We start from the raw sequence: 18,264 nt of genomic DNA, 5'->3' as shown, positions 1-18,264 counted from the left end.
ATCACAGAGGATGACATCAAGCAAGGTAGGCTGGGTGTGCCTTACAGTTACATGTACATGTATGTGATGAGGTGATACAGAAATGGAGCTTAGGTGAAATTGAAGGTGATCTAACTTGTTAAACTCAAATCAACTCAATGAACAGTTAAGCTACACAGAGAGAAGATGGACAATATTTACAAGTTCATTGTACTGAAGAAATTCCCCTAGCTCTTTTTTCCTAGCACAACAAACATTGGACCATGACACTTTCTCAGTAGCGTACATGTTAGATGAGTGAGAACAGTTAGGACTTGCACTCACTACCACTTGGTTCAGAACAAAAACATGTTGAAAATGGAAAGACCCAATCTGACAATGTGTGTTTTTTCTTTCTTTTTTTTTAGATGTGTAAAGTTGCTGAGAAGAATTTGGTGGACACAATCATAGACAGTGGGCCACAGGAGATAGGAATGCTTGACTACAAATTTATACAGAGTAAGTAAGGCCGACTTTAGACAGACAACACTTTCATAGTCGTGCGACTGTTGTTGTCAACAACGTTGCCGGCGACGATAATTTAAGGCTGTCTAAAGAGGATCAAAATAGTCGTGCGGGTTTTTATGGAATCATCGTGCGACCACCTCGGACCCAGTCGCGCGACCCTTCAGCGGGGGGTCCGCGACTATTCCTCACATGTCTAAAGAAAAATCGTCGCCGGCGACGGGACTGGATCATATGCTAATAAGCCTGCAGCATGTTTTTTTCTATTTGAAAGGGAATTTTTCTCCGTAAATATACATGCAGTCAGTAATGGAAACGTATTTTTGTCATCAGAAACTGCCTGTTCCAGCGCAATGCCCCACCACCAGTGGCTACATCCTTCATGATACTAGTAGTAATCTGTAATACCACTGGCGGCCACGAACGCCAGGTTTAATTCCAGATTTTCCCGTCTCTGTGTCATTCTTTGTTGGGGACAATATTTGTTTGCAAGCAAAAGAATAGTAATCTGCTGCATGACGAAAATGAAGAATTCTCCCGCCATTTTTAATTTGCATGTCTAAAGACAACCGTTGCCCACAACGAATAGTCAATAACAGTCGCACGACTATATACGTGTTGTCTGTCTGAAGTGGGCCTAAGGTTTTTAATCAAGAAGAGTAAAACAGATAATTTAAAAAGCTGTTGCGGTAAATAATGTATATATGTGACTTAGTAATAGAATTGCTGAGAATACTTTAGAGGTTTAGGGGTGCATGATGTTAGCATTTTGCCTTTTCCCTGCTTTGGGCTCGTCTGATGTCACAAATCTCTGTCCAGTAGAAATTAAACTACATTTACACTGTGTAGCAGTTGTATTTGTGCATGTATGTTTCATTTAGCTGTAGGGTTCAGTACTTATGTTGTTGTCTCCGTGACAGGTCTGTACCACAAGGGACTTGTGTATCTGGAGGTACCTATAAATGATGATGACTGCATCATTGGTAAGTTCTTTTAGCTTTTGCAGTGTACTGAACTGAACTGAGTAACAAGCATTTAATGGTACTGTTCAATCTCGTCCACACTGGCATGCTTTTGGATTTTATTATTGCACACAGGTATAGTTATTATATGTCAGTCACTTTGCCTGTTATACTGAACACTTTTAATCTTCTCTTAGCCTGTCATCAATCTTGTTTTGGAAGCTAGGACAGAAATTTTAATTTTGATGTTCTCCCAACAGTCCCCCCGCTGGAGGGATTTGTGATGAACCGAGTGCAGGGGGACTATCTGGAGACTCTGCTGTACAAGATCTTTGTGTCTATTGATGAGCACACAACAGTCACAGAACTGGCCAATGTACTGCAGATAGACTTGCAACTAGTCAAGGTGGGGTTCAAAACAATGTTGTGTGCAATGCATGTGTGCCTGTTTAAAATCAATATGATAGTGATTGTACTTGGATCTCATGAGACCTTTGCAATATTTCATTTTTCTGTTATACATGTAGAATTAACAATGCTGAAATGTACGCAACACGATGCTTATTTCATCATCTATGAGAAATGACTATCTTTCTGATCTACCCAAATTGTAACAATCTAAAATTTTGCTTCACCCCTCGTACTGGGGGTGTATTCAGCCCACAGTGGACATGCATGGGATCATACAAATGTAGTTGTGACTTATTGTGTGTTCTCTATGCCTTATGTTACAGAATGCAGTGTCTATGTTCTGCCGGCTGGGTTTTGCCAAGAAGAAGGGATCTGACCCGGATGCTGACAGCCTCCATCCCTCCTGGAGAAACAGGCCCATCTCTACACAGAAGAAGTAAGCTCTGTCATAGAGACATCTGATTCAGGCAAACCTCTACTGTACACTTTCATGATGTTTGATGTTTAAATGTACACTGCTAACAGGAAGGCCAGTGACCAGCCATTCAGCACCAAGGACAGATATTACCTGTTATGTGTTGCAGAAACAAATTAGGCTTTGACCACCAATGTTACTTTTTTAGGCCCAAGTACATTTGTTCAAGCCTTTTATGCTTACTTAAAAGTATGTATGGGACTGCTGTTCAGCACCAAGGACATGCACATGCTCACTATTCGATTATCACATAATGGTTCATAACTCTGAAACTTCTCTGTAGAATTTCTCTGACTGTATTATGACCATTACTGAAGGTATAGGTAGCTAAATCCTGCCTTTTTCCAAGGTGTTGGTATCACTGCTATCATCCATTGGATTGCTGGTATCAATCTGCACCCATCAACAAGATATCATACTTCACCATAGACATAACCATACAGTAACATTTGGCTGAACTCCTGAATGCTGTCCCCAGGTTGTCCCAGGAGGAACAGCTGCTGATAGACTGGGGTGCTACTGTCCAGCCTGCCAGCGGTGAGCTGTCTGCTGATGAGGTCGACACAGCTAGTCTGGAGGAGCACAGCTCAGGTATCAACAATTTCTCACCTTAGATCTTTTGGTTGAAATCTTTCTTTCTTCTTTCTTCCTTTATTGAAAGAAAATCAACATAGCATAGATACAGTGGCAGTCAAGTATACCCATGAATTGCATTGGCCATTACAAAGCAGTCCTGAGCACAGTAAAAATTATAAAACGATGACTGGGAAAGAACACTTAACCTTATGTTACAGTCTACAATTTGTGTTGTACAAACTGAACGTATAATAAAGATTGATTAATTGAACAGTCTATTGGTCTGAGCTTCGGGGACACTGATTCCACCTGTGAAATCTTTGCTTGTGCCATTGTATTTTGCATGTTTATCTGCCTGTCTGAGAGGTAAGACTTTAGATGCATTAATAACTTTGTTGCAATTAAGGCATTGTTTGATGCATACCTTTTTCCCCTTCCCCAGCTGACACAGCCAGCATCGGCAGTGTCACCACCTCAGGATACACCAAGAGGATCGGGTTCCTGTTTGACTCCACCCTGACAGCGTTCCTCATGATGGGGAATCTGTCACCAGTAAGTACACCATAGTGAGAATCCTGAATGTGTATTTGTAGGCAGAGTTAGCAAACTTGGGGATTTTACAAAAATTGTTCAACCACTGACTGTTCCCTTTATCAATGCTAGGGTCTGAAGAGCCATGCTGTCACCATGTTTGAAGTGGGAAAACTGTGTGATGAGTCACTGGATAGTTTCCTGGCAGAGTTAGAGAAGGTGGGTTTGTCACATGCCTTCCTGTATGTTTTACAGGGTGGTTGCAGTTGGGAAAAAAAATTGTAAGTTGTGAACACTACTGAATGAATGTCAACCTCTGAACTACCTGTACTGCACATGTCAGTCTAGGTTTTAAAAAAATAATGTATGGGCATAATTTGTATAGCGAAATGTACAGCTGAGTTATGGTCATAAAGATGGTACCTTTTCTGTGCACTATCTTTGTCCAAAAACATATCAACCTATTCCTATCAAGGATTGTCATCAAGAGACTGATTTTAAGGAGTACAACAGTTCCTTTCTGTTGGTCCCTGTAGCTGGTTCCAGGTTGCTCACAATTCTGTTATTTTGTCTACAGATAGAGACAGTAGGAGAGGGAGAGGCCCAGCGCTACTTTGAGCATGCCAACACCTTAAGAAAGACGTTGGTGTTCTTACGCCACAACAAGGACCTTTCCCCAGACCCAGACTTCCAGAACACGGGGCTGGGGGTGGACCTGGTCCGCTGTGAGAGCCTTCTAGGACTGGACCCGGGCACGTGCAGTAGGGTGCTCAACAAAAACTACACGTAAGGGAGAACTCATTACCATCAAACTCTGCTAATTCCACCAGGTATGCTAGAACCACTACATCTTAAAGTTAAAGAATCTAGTAATGCAGCATCAGTAATCCCTGAAGTATGTACACTTCAGGTATCCAGGTGTTCAAGACATACTTGAGAAAGCCTCTGTTTTTTTAATGTGGCAGAATCATGAAAGTTGACATTTCAAAGGGTTTAAAGGATTGAATGTGACAATCACTCACAAAATTCAAGTATGCCACACCATCCATGTACATGTACGTGTCACATCAACAATATAGTTTCTATTCCTGGTATCTTCAGTTTTGCATCTAGTTGTGAGGTTGAGTGTCAATTGCTCAGCCAATGTTCTGAATACTCCATTTGTGCAGGTTGCTGATCTCCATGGCACCACTGAGCAACGAGATCCGGCCTGTCAGCAGTTGCACCCCACAGCACATCGGCCCTGCCATTCCTGAGGTAGGCAACAACTGCAATCCACCACACACTCATCACTTTGTATACAATTCATGCAACTTAATTTTTAAAAATCTGACACAATGCTAAAAAAGACGATATGTACGACAGATGATAAACCAGATTGTGAGTATGAGTAATTTCATCCATCGAACCCAAGACAACCGAAAGAAGCACATAATGTAGTTCCTGATGGTTGTGTTTCACTTTCATGCTATTTAATTTGATGATAGAAATAATTGTAAAAACTGTTAAGGCACATAATTTGATAACACTACATCTAACATTTGTTTTGCCACAATCCAGGTAAACTCCATCTGGTTTAAGTTGTTCCTGTACCATGTGACTGGCTGTGGTCCTCCTACCCTGCTTCTGGTGAGTTCCCAATGTTCATTATGTACCACTTTATTTTCCTAAACATAACATCAGATTCCCTTTCAACTTAAGGCTAGTTCTTATGTATAACTTGTACCAGGGTTATCTCCAGGACAACTCCTTGGACGTAAATTTGCGTGTTGGGATGGACAAAGATTCCACCCCAAAACACCTGAAGTTCGAATTCATCACATGAAACGACAGTTTGAAATGACAGATTTAAGACAGAAAATCAGCAACACAGACTTCCAAACAATGAGTGGGACAGAAGAAAAATCAAAGCTGGAGACAGCACTGCTTGTGCCATAACTGAGTAATGTGTGATAGATATTTGGTGAGAACAAAGCTGAGACTGACATCAGATATAGCTTGTGAGTGAGTCTCAAGTGTTTCCTGCTGACCAGTCCTGTGTGCACAGGTGCGAGGTACCCGGTTACGCCGGCTGCCGTCCGTGTTCCAGGAGTACGACCGCCTCCTCATCACCACCTGGGGTCACGACCCGGGCGTGGTGGCAACATCCAACGTCCTCCTCACGCTGAACGACGCCCTCACACACTCCGCAGTGCTCATACAGGTACAGACACTGAAACTAGAACCTGGATACTTTCTTATCCGCATTGTAGTGTGTGTAAATGCAAGTACATTGCAGATAAAATACATGCTTACTTTGAACATCCTTGTTTATTTTTATAGATGGAGGGAAGTCCTGCATCTATGTTTTGATATTTATAAAAAGTGAAAACGCATTCTGACACTTTCTCTTTGAACAATCAGTTGCTGCCGCGTACTTCTCCAAGCTCTAGAATTTGATACACAAAACAATCCTATTTTTAGTGTTGTGCTAGGTGGAAAACAAACCACTTCGCAAACTGGCTTCGCCTCTACTTTCTTTTTCGCAATGCACGCTGGGAGAAATGTTTTCTAGGGAAAATGAACATAAAAGCACTAACAACAGTTACCGTCTATCTTCTTTGCCTGTGTCAATCTTAGGAATAATATTTTGTTTTTTTTTATTCCAAAAAGTACTAAGAAAAGAGCCATAATAATAGCCTTACCCATTGTACTATACTGCAGCTCATTAACATAATTTATGTGCAAAGCAATCGGAAGCAATTCCTTCTTGTATATTATACTAAGAACACAGAATGTTTCCTTAGTTGTATCTAATAACAACAAAACTAATTCATTAACACAATAAAAAGGTTTGTAGCTGGTCTACTGATGTTTATTATGATATTTTGTTTCATCTTTGATACATGAAACCACAATAAAAATAAAACATAGACGGACTTGGTTGGCCTGTCCAACACTAGTTGGCATTAATTATGCAAATGATTATTTTTGGATGGCCTGTGAATCCGACCTGTTTCATGGGCCAAATTTTAAACAAAAGAAGTTATCCTACACAACACTGTCATCTATTGGACACAAGTATGGTATGCATGGAGGCTTGAATGTTGGTTCCTTAAAACCTCAGCCTGGTAGCCCTACCCAACCTTTCCTGTTTCACCTCTTCTGCTTTCCTCTCCTATAATATATTTCAAGATCTTATCATATTCATGAGTGCCAACTTGCACGTTTGTGAAAAGGACTATAGTATAGACATTCCGTAATAATATGTGGATTTTTGTGTTTTCTGAGCAGAGCATTGTGTTGCAACCACAGATACGATGTAAAGCAGGTTATAGTATTTTCAGAGGGTTTTGTTACTAAGTGGCTTTGGGTGTAACAAAGGAGGTTCTATGGTGTAACCTCTATCCACCTACATTGTAATATATTCAATCAAGTTTATTGCAAATTCTTGCCCGCGGGCTAATTGCAGGTAACATAGATTCAAACAGTGTAAAATACAATAACACAAGTGTCTACTCTAGTCTTAAACTAGTAAAAACTAACTCTAGATCCTGGGTTATTGGGTTCGACTCCTTTTTCGAAGACAGTGGAAGATGAAAGATCCCACTTTTTCTATTATGTGTGGGTTTAGTGATGTTAAAAGGTGAACTGCTTTCTTTTTGTCAGTGAATGTGAAAAAGTTTGGATGGAATTTGATGGCTTCTTTGAACAGCTCTTTTCTTTCTTGATTATAGAAAGAGCAGATTGACATAAAATGTGTCTCGTCTTCCACCACGTTTGACGTGCATTGTTTGCACGTTCTTTCACACACGGATAGCCTCTTGTACCGCCCTCTCTCAATTTCGAGAGGGTGGGCACTAATTCTAATTTTGCTGATTGCCGAGCGTAAATCAATATTATCTAATTCTAAGTATTTTTCCATAGTATGTACTGTTTTACAGGTCTTATAAAATATAAAACTAAGGGCGAAGAGAGTTTGCAGTTTTTATATGCTTACCTACCTAGTGGTACAGTGTGCAGTGTGTATGTGTTAAGTGTATATACTACTTGTTGCTTGTTGCCCCAGGCCCATGGACTGTACACAGATGGTGAGACAGAATATGTCCCCTTCCCTCTGGAGGATGCAGGTGACAAAGGTAGGGATCGACCACCAATGTAGTTGAAAACTATTGCCTTCTTAACTTTAAGCTCATTTATGGACACCTTACTGCCTCCCAGTACATTAAACAGTGTGTTTTGTCAGTTTTATTCTCCAGAAACATGATGCAGGCTCACTATGCGGTGCAGAAGCTGGCCTCCCAACTGGACCTCAGCCACACCTGTGGGTATGTCACCATGCTGAAAACTGGCAAGACTCATCGACCCTCTGCCCAGGTCATCACCATGCCAACACAACAAGGACAGAACGTCACGGAAGGACAGAAGGAGGGATCCTCCAATGGAGAGAACAGTGGGGACTCGTTTGTGATGGTGAATCGGGACACGCTCTCGCTCGATGTCTCATCGCCGCTGAGGAGCAACGGAAGAAAAGAAGGCCAGACGGAGGATGCGGAGGCTGAGTGGGTCATGCTGGACATGTTCTATGGGATCCCACTGTTTAACGGGGAACTCAACACACGTGTGTGTGAGAGGATGGCTGCACAGGGCCTGTGTAGGCTGGAGAGGTGGGTTGGCCATTGCACCTTAATGTACATGTAGCAGGTTCATAATGAAGCATTAGTTTGGTTTCTCCTTTTACCTTTTTATTTTCAAAAGGCAAGAAAATAGATAATCTAGTACTCAATGTTTGTCATGTTTTCTTTCTATTCTATTGTTGTTCTTTACATTTAAAGTAAAAGCTTTTTACACTTGGCTTTAGTTAAAGAACAACGTGTACATTTGAATCTGAACCATGATCTGAACTCCTTTTGCAGCCTTGGAGAGCTGCTCCACTCCAGTCGAAAACTGGTATTGCAGCTGCTGGACTTCATATCTGAAAACCAGGTCTGTACCGTCTACTTCATGATTATGTTTTCTCATTCACTCTGTGCCATGTTATGTGCAGGTAATGCTTAGGGCTTTGATATAAGATTGTTATTAGAAGGATTGCGGATTAGATTATGTACACAGATAACTCCTGATTATCTGTATTTGTACTGAAGAATTCAATTTTGAAAATGTATGTATGTAATGTATTTTTTCCATTTAAATCAGAATATTTCCTCTTTTGGCTTGCCAGTGCAAATTTTAATTTATTCTACTCACTTACATGCTAAATATTGCTCCTTCCTCAGGATCTGCCCATTGTACCAGAGCAGGGGGGAGACAGCCCAGCCCCTGTTGGAGGGACCACTAGTCAGGACCACGGCGTGCCCCTCCCCACCAGGAATTTACTGTTCCACGAGGGGACACTAACAATGTGGGACGGCAAGTAGGACTGGGAGGCCAGAACTGCTTCTGTCATGTTCATCTTGTTTGTTTTATTGTATGCTTATCTGTCATGGCTGTAAGGATTACCCAACTAGCCCACTGGTGTGGGATACCTGGACCTACAGATTCAGTCTGATCGGAGAAGGTGTGAAGGTCTAACTGACCTTATAAAGTCTACTGTATTGAAGGTTGAAAGGAGCAATTATGACAGTGTTGTATTTGTTGCCCTTCTGGGGAGGTATTAATTGTGCTAGGCTTGGGTGCCACAATCATTCATTGTGATATATAGATATGGCCTTTGTAGTGTGCCTATAAAGCAAGTAGGTAACAAAAAACAGCTATATGTTAACTGGTTTATTAAGTTAAACATAGACACACATTTCATACAGTCTGTCTGTCACACTCTTTCCTTAAGTGAAAAGTACTCAAAATCAGTTGAACTTTTAACTACTTCAAAGATGCCAACCTTAATATAAGTGTCAAATCTATGTGCAATCCTCCATTGTTGGCATTTTGAAAGAACAATGTATTATTAGAAAAAGGTACAAATTGAATGTAATTTGCTGTACCCATGTCATCAATCCCAAGGAAGAGTGCATTTGTTACAGTGTTGAAAGAAGAACTTGTGTTGTCCTCTACAAATGTCTCTCTATAGATGTTAACATATATAAAAATATATTACATATGAGCAATATGTAGTACCTTAAAGTTTCTTATGTAATATGTAGTACCATTTAGCTCGTCTGTTACATTGTACATAAGTTTAAAAAATATCTCCTATGTTTGATCTTGGAAAAAACAGAGTCTGATGATACTTAGCACTATTCACATTCAAATAGTATTATCCACATAAGTGTGCAAAGATTTCACCTATACATGTATACAGTGTATTTACTATATTACAGCTGATACATTCAGAAGAAATTGAGTGCATTGGTTGTCTGAGAGATTGACTGTATATTCAAGTTTATCATAAGTTATATCGTTCTCAAGTAAAAAAAAACAACTTAGGGCAACAGTACATGCATGTTTCATAGGAACATGCCTATCCCCATCTATATCACTCCCTTGGTGCATATAAAATCTAATAAAGTGTTGGAGAGCTGAAACACAATAGTCTCAAAATCAAACAAAGTCTTTTGTGGTTACAAAGCATATTTGTCACAGCATATAAATCTAAGTGGTACTAGGAAAATGAACGTACACTTTACGGTCAGGTAAAAACTATTGGATATGATGAGGTAGATAACTCATAGGTTTATGCTTTACAACAAAAAAATGTTTCAAGACATCAACAAGTACATGTACATGTACATTACACCCTGCACTGATAAAATAGCTTCACACTAAATCAGCTGCCAATAGGCGGGTTTGTGTGTAACAACAGACAATCTGGATACAGAATCCTTCCTATTCCTAATTCTACCTTGGTGAAACACTTAACATTAATGTTTGCTTGTAGATGCAGTTGGGTGGCACTCTTTCTGCTTATGTTCTGTTCAAACCTCTGGAGGCACATATCACAGAAATCAACTTTGTGGTACAGTCGCCGACAGAACATAATGAATTTACACTTCTCCAATGGTTTCCTTTAACAATGATCAAAGTCAACCAGACTGAACAAGCTCAGAGCCTACAGAAATATGTATATTCTGTTCAGGCATTGACATCTCATGTACCTACATGTAGGTAACTGACATGCATGTAGGTAGTGTTGTTCACCATGATTAAGCTGCCGCCCCTTGTGCTGCTCCCTCCAGTACTTCATCTGCCATTCCGTTTGCCTGGGGCACCAGAAAGTAAAACAAAATAATTCAATGCAGTACAGTATTAATCATGTACATCATGTACAGTTTTGATGCATGAGTGAAATTCATAACGTAAAAAAAGGCTACATTTTTCTCATGATCACAAAAGGAACATGCCTGGGGGTCACAGCTTCAGTGTAGGCCTGTTCCCTCCCTACAGCTGCCTGCCCTCTTAACATCCTATCAAGGCTGTGTCCAGCTTTAAATTGCTTCTGTCTAACTCATTGTTTGGGAGCCTATGTTTTTGATTTTCATTGTTTAAACTTTAAAGCTTCCCAAACTACATTTTCATCACATATGCATCATGAAGTTCTGGACAGGGTGAATGTTTTTTTTTTAGTGACAAGCTAATATTCGTCTGACTACAGACGAAAGGGTCCCATAGACAGCCCCAATCCATGATGCACCCAAACTGCAGGAGCAACACCACAGTAAGAGACTGTATCTCACCCAGAGGAAGAAGGTGGCTGCTCCAGCACTGTGGTCCCGAACCTCCTCCAGGCGGAACGGGACCAGCATCTCCTGCACTTTGGTTGCAACGGCAGCTGGTATCTTGGCAACATTGCAATGCTCCACCCTCTGCTTCAGGGCATCCTTGCCTGACTTCCCCACCAGTATCTTCAAGGCGGACCAGTCCTGAACAACACGAGCAGTGACTGATAGTCAACATAGGCTACTCCATTCTTAAGGGGGGATACATAAAATTACATATTAGATCATGCACAACCCTATGTTTCATTATTTCTCAGCAATAGAAGTTGCTGACAATTGTAGGAACAGTTCTTAATCTTAGTTCTGCCCTTTGGACTGTGTAGCCTGTGTCCCAAGCCACCCCTGCTGGTTGCTAGGCAGTGCCCTACCCACCTTGATGTCCTTCTCATGCTCCCCCAGTAGCAGGAAGGTTGCTGTCATGACCTTGTGAACAGGCTCAGAGGCATTCTTGTAAGACCGGATTTCAGCAATGGTCGACTGTTTGATGTTCATCACCTGTTGATTTGAATAAACAAAAAGAGAAAGAACAGCATTTCAATAACATTCAGTACCTTGGAGTATTACTGCTACAATGTTGATGCTTTGAAGCTTAGATATCTTGTTGGGTATAGATATCCCTGAGGGGTAAAGTCACAGTAAAATCCTACTCTGGTGCCATGGCACTGAAAAAGAGGTTGTGAATACTATATACTATTACTATGTGATACTATCCAACAATTGTGTTAATGTAATAGGTGGAGACAACTGACAGTACTTTTCTTTTTATCTTCACATTCCAGTTGGCCTCAAAATATGTCCTTTCATTTGTAAGGTCCCCTACCTCCTGTCTGAGTTTATCCATCTGCTTGATGAGTATGAGCATCTTGTTGGCCCGTGCGACTTCGCTGGACATGACGTCTTGAAGTCCTTTCTTCTTTATCTCCGTCAAGACTGACCCAATCTTGGACACTTGTCTGTTAGATATAGCCTTGTCCAAAGCTGTGGAGAAATGCAACAATTGATTTAGACATGCATACATTGCAAAACTGGTGAGTTATGCCAAAGGACAAATATACAGCTATATTGATACAGATTCTAACCAGCTGTTGCCATGCCATGTATCTGTGAAGCTGGTGTGTTACGCTGAATGCCAGTTATACTGCCTATATAGATACAGATACATTTGTACACAGAAAGTCTGGAGACAAGACATAAGCCATATCTAGATATGTTGAAATTTCCTTGGCCTCTGAACCTGAAACCTACTGGCAAATGTGACATATCTCTGCACATCACTCACCTGCCTTTAACTCCAGGACCAGCAGCTGTTTTTGTGCTGCTGGAAGGTCTTCAGAAAAGTCCTCCAGTTTGGCATCTTGGAATTCCTTGATGGCATTTTTTATTGCATTGACATTTTTGGATGTCTGGGCCTCCTTAAGTCTCATGCGGATTTCCTCCTCTATGAATAAACATTTGTAAGACATGTCAGTAATAAGCAAGTTTGATTTACCGTTGCACCTGTAATAACCTTATAGGCATTGATTTTGAAAGCCAAAATGGACATGAAGTTTAAACTTAAGTAAATTTTTGCCCAGTGAAGGAGGTTTGAAACTGGAATTCATCATTTGAGTGTTGAGAGAATCTGCAGAGTGTCATGCATTAGACAGTAGAGTGAGTAGACACCACAACCACATGCAGGGTAAAAGACATGTCAATGTACAAGAAAACAGCATGCAGAGCAGAACACCATTACATGTACATAGAGCCCCACCACGTTCAGGAGACAGATCTTGTGTTTCCTCTACATGAACGTCTGCTGTAGTGGTGTGCTCATTGGGTTTTTCCTGTGCTGAGACTTCTTCTGTGGCTGGCTCCTCAGCCTCACAATTTGCCTCAGCTTCATCCTCACTGCTATTCTTAGTCTCCTCAGCTTTCTCCTTGTCATCTCCCTGTTTGTGTTTCTCAGCTGGCTCCCCACACTCACAGTCTATATCTGCTTTCTTATCATTGTTACTCTGAGTCTCATCAATTGTCTCAAGTTTATCAGGGTTTTGGACACCCTCTGCCTTCATGTTTCCCTTTTTGACAGCCGACGTTGCCCTGTTCTTGTCTCGCGCTGCCTGCTTATGTTGGCTCTTGTCAGACAGGGCTGCCTGTTGCTGCCTTTCCTTCCCATCATGCACCCTAGTCTTCCCATGGTGCACTTGTGTGCTGGAAGGTGCTAAATCTTTGGGGAAAGGCAGCATATAGGTAGTCTTGTGTAACAGATTTTTCCAACGAAACCTACTCTACTTTTTAATTTGCATATATGCCTGCTCATTACGATGTCCTTGCTCATGCAATAATTGTAGCCATCATGGCAGATGGTTATTTTTTGTATCTACCAGACACAGTTACTTATAGTTCACAACTCTCTTTGACACACATGACAACTAGACTGTTAGTGAAAGAAGGATGTACCAAGTAACCATGTGGTTAAACCAGTTGACTGTATGGAATATATGATTACATGTTGAGTATTACTTAAGTTTTAAAACAGATGCTAAATGGCTAGCCCACCTTTGATCATAATTGACTCAGAGTCCCCATCATGCACCTTGTTCAGCTTATGTGACAGGGCACGGTTGTTTTGCTGGAAAAAACAAGAAAAACAATATACAGTGCTGCATGCACACTTCACAGAGCCATGCTTGCTCTAGGGATGTTGTTCAGACATATCAATTTTAGTTGCCCCTGGACAAGTAGTTACATAACCATTGAGCCCTACACACACCTGCAGCTTCTTGACTTTTGCCTTCAGTGACTTGACCTTCAGCTGCTTCTGAAGACGGACGTTCTCCTCCTCCAGCCGCCGCGCCACCAGGAACAGTTCCTTCTCCTCTGGAGAGGCGTCCTCGGGGATGGGATGGACACCTGACTCGTTGTCATGGAGACCCGCTCCTGAGGAAGTGATGACCACCTCTGTATCATCATCACCTGTTGGGCAGGGGGTCAGCTAGATCTGATTCAATTTCTGGACCAACCAGGCATCATGCAAGGGCCCCATTTTCATAAAATCATGGTTTTTATTGGGTTCATTCACATGTATTTCTGTATATGATAAGCATTAACCATCAGCAAAGGGTGTCTGTGTTGAGAACCTACCTGTCACCCAGCTGTTCTTGTCAGCATGCCTCCTCCTGTTGCAGAAGGCACTGCAGGCGGTACAGTGGCGTGCCAGCAGAGAAAAGGGGGACAGCCTGACCTCACCTTCCTCGGGCTGGCAGTCAAGAGGAAGAAGGGATCAAACATGCAGTATGACTAATGATAACATTGCCCATATACAGACACTAAAATTGCTATCAACATTAACCTATACATAATGTACTACATTTCATTTACAGCTGGATCACATTCGTCCTACAATTGTTAACTGAGGGATATTGTTGAGATAGTAATGTGAGTGCATCTTGTTCTGGAAAATTTTAGATCCGTGTTGGTGGTTAGTTGACACAGCCTGCTTGGAAACTTTATGGCATCAAAATCAATGATGACTTACAAAGAACGTGAGTAAGGCACTTATAGCCTCATTCCATTCTTCTAGGAAATTAGACAAACAATTTCTGTCCACCCACCTCCTTAGCCTGCCGTGGTGCCTTGTACAGGCAGTAGATGGTGACGGAGCCCAGGGCACACCACGTCTCCAGCACAGAGATGATGATGAACCCGATCTCAAACGAAATGTCCCGGTCCTGTATGGAGGAGGTCTGCACCTCCTACAAGGTGGAGAATTCATCATAACCTGCATTACCATTCGGCATGGTCAGAATCTCTTGTTGTTACAGATAATGGACAACGTAACGTTAAATGGTCTAAACAAAACTGCCATCTGAAACTGCTTGTCATTCATTTGTCTAAAAAAACTACATATAGGACCATATAGGAATGTTTCTAACCAGTATAATGTGCACTCGGGTGGAAAAAAAGACCTTACAGCTGTAAGTCCACTAATCTTCAGAAGTACAGTAAATGATTACTATGAAATATAGTCCATAGCTAACAAGCAAATCTTATACAGCACTTTCAACTTTGATGAACAGCATACTGAACTCTTTATCCTCACTCTCCACTGGTACTCAGAGGGATATGATTAAGGTGAACACCATGATAGTGTGAGTAACTCACCAGGAAGAGATCCACCATGGCAATGATGAACATGATTGGCCCAAACAGGATACTGTTGATCATGCAGCAGATCCAGTGTTGGCGGGTCTGGAAAGACAGTTGGAAACAGGCAATCCATTGGCTATCAACCCAACAGTAGAAAAGACCATTTTTCACTGCACTCCAGGTTACCTTTACCTTTACCTAGGCCCATCCTCATGTCTGAGGGTCGGGGACTATGGTAGCATCCAGTATCAGCCTCCTCCACTCACTTCTGTCTCTGGCTCTGTGGGCGCACTCAGCCAGTGGTATGCCCATCCACTCCCGGATGTCATCGCCCCACCTCCTTCCACTCCAGGTTACAATTGTCATCAAAAAGTCAAACTTGAGAGAAAAGCTCACCTGTTCTTGGACATTGGGCTTGTAGGGTGACACTGCTAGGCCCAGCCCTCCTGCAACCAGGAACTGCACACGAACAAATGACACACATGCATATTAAAGTTAAAACACTTCTTCTCCTCCACAAAGTGAAGGAATGGTACAGAAATGGGTAGAGTAAACTTAGTGCTGGCCAGACTAAGAAATTGCGATGGACTCCGTTTAGTTGCGATATTGTTGCTAATTTGCTGAACCTCGGGTTGCACATTTCAGGGGTAACCTTATGTCGTTGGCCATTAAAGAAAGGTCGTCTTAGTAAAGGTTAAAGTGGAAGAAAAACTTACAGGGATTCCACACCAGATTGGTGCTGCTAGTAAAGTTACTTCAAACCCTCCATCTGGGTTGGCCTGAACGTGAGTCACAATGTCTGCGATTCCGAGCAACACCGCCAGGAGGCCCAACAACAGGTGTGCCGCGGCCAAGAACCACAGAACTTTGAAAGGAAAACTCATAGTGGTTTCTTTTCCACTTTTGCTTTTTTTCGCTATAGTGTCCACAGAAAAACTTCTAAGTCCAAATCAGGTGTGTAAGTTGTCAGAGCGTTTCACTTGAGAACTGTTCTCTTAGAAGTTGACGTTCATCAGAATCCGCTGGTAATATTCCCAAATCACTGACGCTGCATGCTGGAGTTTAATAGTACAGTTGTTTTAAATCTTTTAAGTTCAACGTAATAACGTTATATGTAAAGTCAGGAAAAGCACGTCCTTGGGCGCATTTCTTTTGTAATCGTCGGCATCTCATCAAACTGGCAAAATTAGCAGGCTGGTCAATCTTGTCAGTTTATCTTTCTTGTTCATCAGCTCTTTAATTCCTGCAAGAAAGACGAAAAATGTAACGTTAAATTATTACTGATTAATGAACACCACAGAATTTTATGTTAAGATGTGTGCACGCGTTATTGTTGGTCTTCATGTATATTGAGCGTCGACAACGCACTCGTCGGACGCATTCTCAGATGACTACTCAACTTCATATTAACTTGCCAGTAACGAAGCTGTTGTAAGTCTAGCAAAGAAGATTTAGACGAAAAGAAAGTCTGATTAGTTGTAGTCTTACCTTACCAGAATCAGCTCAGGGTGTCCAAAGCTAACACCTTCAATGAGAGAGTGCCTGCGTACGTGTAGGTTTTTGTGTCAACCTCCAAAACAGGAACCCACATTTACCTGGTTTCCATGGGTTACAAGGTTTGTTGGTATTACATGTCTTGTTCAACCCTGAGATGTTTTTACAGAGGTACTTCAAGAACTTTCTGTGGAACGTCCAATTGATTCCACTCTGAATCGTTCCGAATGAAGCAAAGATGCCTTAGACCACGCTTTTCTTGAGAATGGTCTATCTTATTTCCATTCCAATACAAAACATTTTTCTCATCCCAAAACATTCAACTCTAATGTTGGATAAAACGTCATTTCGCGCTTCTGCACAAAAGCCGTTTGCACACTACGCCATGCCCAACATAACATTTTCATAGGCAAATGGTAGGGGGTGGAAACAGCCAAAATGAAGGAAACTAATTGGCTTTCTTGTAACGCAACAGGGACAATGCCCTCTGCCAACACGACAGCAAATGTTTCCGTTTTGCAACTAGTTTTGCAATGTAGAAAGATCAACAAAAGTTCAAGTTTGAATTTGTCAAACCAATCAAACATACTCAGCCGTAACACCTTGTACTTTTAGGACATTTGGTCTACATTGACGCTATCACTGAACATGCAATTGGCGACATCGCTTTGGAACATTTATGGTGGATGCTTATCTACAAGGTCTCTCTATCTATCGAGTACTCTACACTTAGAATTTAAATGAATTTGACATCTTTAAACTGTAAGAAGAAAGTCAGCTTACCAGGCGCATCTGTGTGCTGTTCACTGGAGAAGACACTTTCAACAGGGGACATCGAGTCACTTTATGTGAACCTCTAGACTCTTCCAAACACTTCTTATACACTTTCTCTTAGACCCCTGACTATGGGACAGAAGGTGCGGTTGGCTGAAAACTCAAGTTGTTGCCAATTGGCGACTTGAGTGTTTCACGGCTTCTTGGTTTACAGTTAAGATGTCTTCGTTTCGCCTTTCGACCAGTTCTTGTTTGCAGGAACCGTAACACCTTTCCGCTGGAGGGCCAAATGCTCACTTGAGTGTGTTTGTATGGAGCCAACAGTCAACACTTGAAGGGAAAGTTATGCAAAGTATCATTTCATGCCTTATTGATATTTTACCAGTTTATGTTGTTGCCAGTTTTACTCAAGAATAGGAGGTACCATGCTGGGATCAGGTGAAGATTGTAGGCCAAACGTCCAACAGTCAATGAAATGACATCTATAATGGTGTGTTGTTCTGCTAGCGTGGTGCCTCATTCCTTCAATGAAATCTGACATTCGTGGTGCTAGAATATGTCTCCAATTAGTTTTTGATTTGTCCGGCCAAAATGCTCCTTGTTGACTTGTGACTTGTCCTTGGAATCACCCATTTGGAGTCACCAAGTCATGTCAAGTTAGCTCCTTCTAGTCAATTCGATCTACCCCTTTCTGGACTGAGCAGTCATTTTACAGACTTAGTGTGTTTTTTTCAGTCAT

The 18,264-nt window shown here is 41.6% G+C and overlaps 2 protein-coding genes across 4 annotated transcripts in view; one reads left to right on the top strand and one right to left on the bottom strand.

The window, feature by feature from the left end:
• Positions 1 to 9,321, top strand: part of LOC118409085 (protein FAM91A1-like) — a 39,051-nt gene extending 29,730 nt beyond the window's left edge. The window contains exons 6-20 of the mRNA XM_035809950.1: positions 387 to 477; positions 1,404 to 1,466; positions 1,706 to 1,851; positions 2,180 to 2,292; positions 2,810 to 2,922; positions 3,350 to 3,459; positions 3,571 to 3,657; positions 4,016 to 4,224; positions 4,608 to 4,695; positions 4,999 to 5,067; positions 5,486 to 5,641; positions 7,487 to 7,556; positions 7,664 to 8,084; positions 8,334 to 8,403; positions 8,694 to 9,321. Of these exons, the coding sequence (XP_035665843.1) occupies positions 387 to 477; positions 1,404 to 1,466; positions 1,706 to 1,851; positions 2,180 to 2,292; positions 2,810 to 2,922; positions 3,350 to 3,459; positions 3,571 to 3,657; positions 4,016 to 4,224; positions 4,608 to 4,695; positions 4,999 to 5,067; positions 5,486 to 5,641; positions 7,487 to 7,556; positions 7,664 to 8,084; positions 8,334 to 8,403; positions 8,694 to 8,834 (1,947 nt within the window). The 3' untranslated portion in view covers positions 8,835 to 9,321. The remainder of the gene's footprint in view (positions 1 to 386; positions 478 to 1,403; positions 1,467 to 1,705; positions 1,852 to 2,179; positions 2,293 to 2,809; positions 2,923 to 3,349; positions 3,460 to 3,570; positions 3,658 to 4,015; positions 4,225 to 4,607; positions 4,696 to 4,998; positions 5,068 to 5,485; positions 5,642 to 7,486; positions 7,557 to 7,663; positions 8,085 to 8,333; positions 8,404 to 8,693) is intronic.
• A 266-nt stretch (positions 9,322 to 9,587) lies between these two features.
• LOC118408404 lies at positions 9,588 to 18,063 on the bottom strand. 3 transcript variants are annotated; one of them, XM_035809177.1, is made up of 14 exons: positions 17,535 to 18,063; positions 15,974 to 16,500; positions 15,654 to 15,716; positions 15,273 to 15,359; positions 14,723 to 14,863; positions 14,253 to 14,367; positions 13,882 to 14,084; positions 13,668 to 13,740; positions 12,880 to 13,335; positions 12,409 to 12,567; positions 11,950 to 12,107; positions 11,502 to 11,624; positions 11,088 to 11,273; positions 9,588 to 10,613 (listed from the first exon to the last, which is right to left on the bottom strand). In XM_035809177.1, the coding sequence occupies exons 2-14, from the start codon at positions 16,139 to 16,141 to the stop codon at positions 10,557 to 10,559; spliced, it is 1,989 nt and encodes a 662-aa protein (XP_035665070.1). In that variant the 5' UTR covers positions 16,142 to 16,500; positions 17,535 to 18,063; the 3' UTR covers positions 9,588 to 10,556. The 3 variants fall into 3 exon arrangements, with proteins under 3 accessions (XP_035665070.1, XP_035665083.1, XP_035665094.1); XM_035809190.1 differs by lacking the exon at positions 17,535 to 18,063 and adding an exon at positions 16,746 to 17,504; XM_035809201.1 differs by lacking the exon at positions 12,880 to 13,335 and having other exon boundaries at positions 17,535 to 18,061.
• Between the last annotated feature and the right edge of the window lie 201 nt (positions 18,064 to 18,264).

Source organism: Branchiostoma floridae, chromosome 2 (assembly GCF_000003815.2).
Source record: "Branchiostoma floridae strain S238N-H82 chromosome 2, Bfl_VNyyK, whole genome shotgun sequence".
In the NCBI taxonomy this organism is placed as follows: domain Eukaryota; kingdom Metazoa; phylum Chordata; class Leptocardii; order Amphioxiformes; family Branchiostomatidae; genus Branchiostoma; species Branchiostoma floridae.
This window is presented reverse-complemented; position numbering and strand designations above follow the sequence as displayed.